The 6,782-nt window shown below is 44.5% G+C and overlaps 1 protein-coding gene across 1 annotated transcript in view; it reads left to right on the top strand.

The window, feature by feature from the left end:
• Window positions 1-6,538, top strand: part of LOC310771832 (inactive heparanase-2-like) — a gene marked incomplete at both ends in the record, with an annotated part of 26,990 nt that extends 20,452 nt beyond the window's left edge. Inside the window, 3 exons of the mRNA XM_083664347.1 lie at window positions 4,469-4,562; window positions 5,032-5,138; window positions 6,424-6,538. Of these exons, the coding sequence (XP_083520473.1) occupies window positions 4,469-4,562; window positions 5,032-5,138; window positions 6,424-6,538 (316 nt within the window). The remainder of the gene's footprint in view (window positions 1-4,468; window positions 4,563-5,031; window positions 5,139-6,423) is intronic.
• Window positions 6,539-6,782: the final 244 nt, after the last annotated feature.

Below are 6,782 nucleotides of genomic sequence, written 5' to 3'. Positions count from 1 at the left end.
ATTTTGTATGAATACCATGCAGTGACCTACAGTATACTAGTTGACATATTTAAAACAGGCCTCTGTGTCCTGTAACAATTATTTCAAAGTGTTTCTTTTATGAGACCATCTGCTTTAGTGAACCACTCAACTTGTATTTTTTAATAAAGAAACCCCAACCTTTCTTGTTACTTGGTGGACGAGCCAAAACTCCATGGTGCTGATTTCCAGTCCAAGATAGCTATAAATTGTACTTTACTGTGCCTTTTACTGTAATATGTTCCTTCCATATATGAACTGGTATTTGTCTCCCTCGGATCTGGACTTGATAATTATTATGAGCCCTCTCTGGATAGATGACAGGATAACCAAGTCAACTGTGTAGAGTGTGTGTGTGTGTGTGTGTGTGTGTGTGTGTGTGTGTGTGTGTGTGTGTGTGTGTGTGTGTGTGTGTGTGTGTGTGTCTGTGTGTGTGTGTGTGTGTGTGTGTGTGTGTGTGTGTGTGTGTGTGTGTGTGTCTGTGTGTGTGTGTGTGTGTGTGTGTGTGTGTGTGTGTGTGTGTGTGTGTGTGTGTGTGTGTGTGTGTCTTAGGATTGCAACACTTCTTCGCCCCGTGCCCTCTTCTCTTAAACTTCAATGGTACATCTGTTGTTTTTACAGACTAATCCAATACTTCCAAAGGACATCATCCGGATTGATTTATTTCCTCTGTTTTGTTTTAGAATTCTATTGTGTGTCAAGTTTGTTTGTGTTTCTTCACACACCATGCCCTTCATAGTCTGCCACAGTCTTGGAAATGCTTTACCTGCATATCTTTACTACTACTACTACTACTACTACTACTACTACTACTACTACTACTACTACTACTACTACTAATAATAATAATTCATCTATTTTATATAGCGCTTTTCGAGGACCCAAAGACGCTAACAGTGTGAGTACAACAGAAAGATGCTAACAGTGTGAGTACAACAGAAAACAAGATAACGAGCAACAGATATAAATAATAATTAATAGGATAACAACAAGGTAGCAATTAACAGATAAATCTGGTAAATATGGAAACAGATGGGAGGGAGGGAATGAGTGGCAGAGACAGGGGCCGGACAGAAGAGAGGGAAGAGGAAAGGGGGGGGGGGTTGGAGGAGGGGGTTAAGGGTCGGGGAGGTTGTAAGCTTGGGAGAACAGGTAGGTTTTCAGTCGGGATTTAAAAGTGGGGAGTGAAGGTGAGACTCTGACAGGCAGGGAGAGCCGAGTTCCAAAGTCGGGTGCAGTTCTTGAGAATGCTCGATCTCCAAAGCTCTTAAGTCTGGATGGTGGAACGATGAGGGGAACAGTGGACGAGGATCTTATTATCTTATCTTAATTCCTCCTGAACCACCATTGACCAGCATTCCCTAAACATATTTCAGACAAATCTCAAAATTACTATTTCCGCCCTAAGTATATATATAAAAAAGGTGAACTAATCAATCTCACTTCTCAACCCGCATGAAGGGCGCGGAAGCACGGCGCTAGAATGAGCACGTGGAGCGTGCGTTAAGTTACTTTTATGAGCAATAATGGTTCCTTTGAGATATTTCAATAGCGTTTTGGAGCTCTTCACTGAGACAGCTCTTCTTATAGTGATGAATGAGTTGCTTTGAGTGGCTGATGTGGGGAAATCTTCTCTTTTAGCCCTCCTTGGTCATTCACTTCTACTTGAGCACCTCAGACACTTGAGATCTGTGGTTTCACTCTCGAGTGGATTTCCTCCTGTCAGCGGGCACAGGACATCTCCTCTGACACATTCTGTTGATATTATATGCTGTTCAAGTCATGAAGAAGCTGCCTTTTCCTACAAACAAAAGTCAGTAGGCCTTAGGCCAGGCATGTTCATCACAAATCCTTTTTATATCTCCTTCTGCCATTTACACAAAAATATGCATAAACATTATTTTAGCAAAACTTTTATTAGAAATAATGTACAGTGGTCACCCACTTCAAATACCTGGGAACTGTAAGAGACAAGAAACTCACTCATTTCAGGACATCTACAAGAAAGCAAGACAGCGCCTCGCTCTTCTCAGGAAACTAAGGAGCTTCAACACCAGCCAGCGCCCCCGGTCCATGGTCCACAAATCACTAACTGAGAGTGTTCTTACATTTCACATCATCTCAACTTATGGGAACCTCACGGTAAAACAAAAAACAAACTGACATAGAATGTGAATCAGTCCAGTAAGATCATCATCGGACAAAAACAACTCGAACTCCAGCTAATTTTAATTTATTTATCCTGGTTTCTGCTCCACCCTCTGCCGATCAGGGGGAGAGCCAAAACTGGCTCCATGCTTCCTCTGAGACATGGGCAGTTAGCCAGCCGCTTCTTTTCACCTGACAGGGGAAGCTTCACCGGTAGGACATAGCACGTGGGAGGATCACGCTATTCCAACGAGTTCCCCTCCCTCCGAACAGGCACCACTTCAGCGACCAGGATATTGCATGTTTTGGTGAAGGGGGTTCCTATATGAAGGAAACCCCCCGGGAGGCACGGGGAGAACATGCAAACTCCACACAGAAAGGCCCTTTTGACAACCCCACCCAGGCGGCGGGCACTCGAGGACAACGGACGAAATGAACGCAGAGTACGGACAGAAGGCTCTGTCCGTATCCGTCTCCGTCTTTAACGTTGAGTATAATTGGGCCTTTAGTCCACATTACTGATGATTATTTATTAAAAATCCCATTGTGAAAGCACCAATAGTCATCCCTACAATATTGTTACAATATCGATATATGATCAAGAATATTGTGATATTTGATTTTGTTCACATCACCCAGCCCTAGCAGCTGTATATTTTAAGACGGGGAAGGAAACCTCTTTGCATTTTATTTTGATCACAGTCTTATTTTTGTAATAAAAGTGCTCGTGACTCTCAACATGTGGCTTTGACTTCACTGAACATTTAGCCCACTTTGTACTAGAAAGATATATATCGCGTATCGAGATATGATTTTTTGGTCCGTCTCGCCCAGCCCTACTGGTGTTTCCTCGTTGTGCAATGTGGTTTGGAAGCAGCCAGGCCTCCAGCTGGAGAGCGTAGTGATCCTCTTTATTAGAAGGGCATGTGTGTTGTTTTCCACTGGAGCAGCTTCTCCGTCTGCCTGACTGACGCAAAGCTCTTATTGGCACAAACGCCCTGCTAACTCCTGCTCTCCTCTCATCATCCTCTTCCAACATCATCTCTCATTAACATCTCGCTCACTCACCAACTCTGTGTCACGCCAACACCAAAACAAACACAAGCAGACAAGCAGGCGCACACACACACACACACACCCGCATGCACGCACACATTATTAGCAGCTGGAAGTCACACTCATTCCGCATGAATCTGGGATCTATTTGTTCCCAACTCTTCACTTAAGCAATCCCACTTATTGACAAGACATTGGAGTGTCAGCATGAGAGAGTATGATTTAATATGGCAGCTCCTGCTCATCACACAAGCTGCTGGAGTCAAATGACTTATTGTGTTCATCTATGAAACCACTGAAACTGATCCTTCATTATTTGGATTTTAAGTGATGTAGGATCAAAATGAATGTATTTTATGAAGTACTCGGCATCTTGGGCGCTCGATTCCTAGGCTCGCCCGCTGCACGGCCTCGACCCCCCTGCAGCTCACATACGCAGCTCAGCCGCTGCGTGGCCTCGCCTGTCCTATTGCCATGAGCAGCCAGCGCACAATTGCCCAACGTTGCATCACAATGTCTATTACATCATCAGTGATGTCACAATTGCCCAAACCAAAAACCACAAGTTACATCAGTGATGACGTCACAAGGCCTATGACATCATCAGTGATTTTGGTCAATAATGATGTCACTGATGATGTCACTGATGACGTCATTGACATTGTGACATCATCAGTGGGATGAAAATTTAAACAAACAAACAGTGCCCACTTGCTCCCTTTTATATAACTAGGTATCTCGCGCGCTCGATTCCTAGGCTCGCCCACTGCACGGGCTCGCCGAGCTGGCTCTGCAGCTCGCATTCGCAGCTCGGCTGCTGTGTGGCCTTGCCCGCAGCTCGGCTGTTGCATGACCTTGCCCGCAGCTCGGCTGCTGTGTGGCCTTGCCCGCAGCTCGGCTGTTGCACGACCTTGCCCGCAGCTCGGCTGCTGTGTGGCCTTGCCCGCAGCTCGGCTGTTGCACGACCTTGCCCGCAGCTCGGCTGCTGCACGGCCTTGCCTGCCCTATTGACGCGTGCACACAATGTCTCCCTCTCTCTCTCCCTCAGTCTCTCTCCATCTCCTCTCTCTCCCCCTTACTCTCCCTCTCCTCTCTCTCTCCTCCCTCAGTCTATCTGTGTGCAGACTTGCAGTCCCACACTGTGGGACACCTGCTCACCCTAACTGTAATATGCTGTTTGTTGCTCACAGTGCTGCAGACAGTGCACAGAGTGGACATTGACAATGCTCTGGCATTTCCCTGACAGTTATTACATGGACGGCAGAGTGAACAGAGTGGAGGACTTCTTAAAGACTCGTCTGCTGGACACGCTGACGGAGCAGATCACCAAGGTCATCAAGGTACTGAAACGATCAACTTCCACTCCTAAATATTTACAGTTCATCCAGTTCTGAAATGACACTTCATATTCCATTCTGAATCAAGTCAGTCCACACAACAAAATAAATGTGCAAACTGGACCCGAAAATGGTTCTTTTGGAGGGATGCTGTGTAGACAAACTGTTTCTAGTTCCACAAAGAACCTGTCAAGAACCTTTCAATGCTCCTAATTTTTGGACAGTGCCAAACCCCTCCATAGTATATATTGCAAATGAGGCTAGCAAGGAGAGATGGGAGGAGGAGAAGGTGAGAGCGCAAGTGTTGGCCCTCAGGGCAGGCCTTTTTTTTTATTTTACTTTTTTATGTTGATTTTGTTGTTGTTGATGAGACGTGTTGAAGATGTGTTGAAGTTGCTTGCGCTGAGCTGAAAGGTAGTGATGATGTCACAAAGTTGATGGATCGCTCCTGTCCTCTCATCACATCACACAGGTAGTGAACACACATGCTCCTGGTAAGAAGGTGTGGCTGGGTGGAGTGGGGCCAGCATGGTCAGGAGGCGCCAATAATCTCTCTGACACATACGCTGCTGGCTTTCTGTAAGTACTGTTACCAAACCTGTTAATCAAAAATATGTGTTTCTTCATTGATTGATTAATTGATTGATTGATTGATTTTATTTTGGATAAAGAATAACAAAATCCAAGGGATGACATGCAAAAGTGTGAACACTTATTTCCATCATGGTCCCTGGTCTTATAAATACATGACATACAGTAACACATAACATCATAATACAGAACAGTCAAGGATAAAAAAGAACAAGAACACTAGAAGGCTGTTTTCATATACAACTGCTGAAAGTGGAAAGTTTTTCTGTCCTCAAAATATGGGCATGATTTGTGACAAACACAAATAGTTTGGAAGCCAATTCTGCTCCAATATCAACGGACACAAGTGTAGAAGACGTCTCCAGTGCACAGACACTGAGAATGGACTTTACAGCGAAGTAGGAGACATTTTGTGTCCAGTAGGAAAACTTTTGAGATTAAATATATTCGTATATTCATAGATTCTCTCATTTTTAATGAGGGCGGAGTTAATTTCATTTGAAGGATTTTAACAACATAATTTTACTTTATTTGTGGGGGGAAACCATCAAACAAAGGTTAGTATTCAAAGTAGACTGTTTTATATACATCTTTTAAAAATGACTTACTTCAGGAGGTCTTTAGTCTCTCCAACGATTCAAATTTACGCTCTGCATACTACAGTACATAAATGAGTCTGTGCCACTCAGCCCCTGCTGCTGTTGAGGGCGGGTCTGGGGGGGAGGGGGGGTCAAAATTTAATGACTGACAGGTCGTAGCACCAATGAGAGTGGTTGATTTTCAAAAGTCAACAGAGTCAGGTTGGGTGGGTGTGCCTGATTGCTAAAGTCGTTACTGATTGGGGCCCGCAAGATTTTGGGGGGAACCAATCACTCGTCAGGATCCCAACAGCAGTTTGGAGCTAGAACAGTTTCCCAGACCAAGAGAGAGATCTGCAGCATACAGTAACATAAACGTAGTGTATCAGCATAAGAACTCTCATGGGTCTGCTGGCGTTGAGACTTTAGGACATCTTTAAGAACTTGAAAACTAATATTTCAATGTCCTCTGTAAATAACCTGACTTGATAACAGTGAGCTAAAAGGTCGCATACCGTAAGATAACTAGCATATTATTATAATGTGTTTCTGACTAATATTAGTCAGGAAAAAATATATATAACTTTTATTTTTAATGCATCGTGTATTTTACTGTCCTAAACTGTCACAATGGTGCCCACTGCAGCACTGCTAATTCAGGCTTCTTTGTGTACAGTATGTGCTTTGTATTGCAGGTGGGTGAACACGCTGGGTATGGCTGCTGTGCAGGGGATGGATGTTGTCTTACGTCACTCGTTCTTCGACTACGGCTACTCGCACCTCGTGGACCAGCAGTTCAACCCTCTGCCTGTGAGTCTCACCACTCTCTCCCGTTCATTTCAACAAGGGCTATAGTGCTCACCACGTGTACCTCTCAAACCCAGAGGAACTGATGTGGTTCTGATCTAGTGCTCACCACGTGTACCTCTCAAACCCAGAGGAACTGATGTGGTTCTGATCTAGTGCTCACATGTACCTCTCAAACCCAGAGGAACTGATGTGGTTCTGATCTAGTGCTCACGTGTACCTCTCAAACCCAGAGGAACTGATGTGG

This window comes from Poromitra crassiceps, assembly GCF_964638095.1.
Source record: "Poromitra crassiceps genome assembly, contig: HAP1_SCAFFOLD_1340, whole genome shotgun sequence".
NCBI lineage: Eukaryota > Metazoa > Chordata > Actinopteri > Beryciformes > Melamphaidae > Poromitra > Poromitra crassiceps.
Note: the sequence above shows the minus strand (reverse complement) of the source record. Positions and strands in the feature narration are given on the sequence as shown.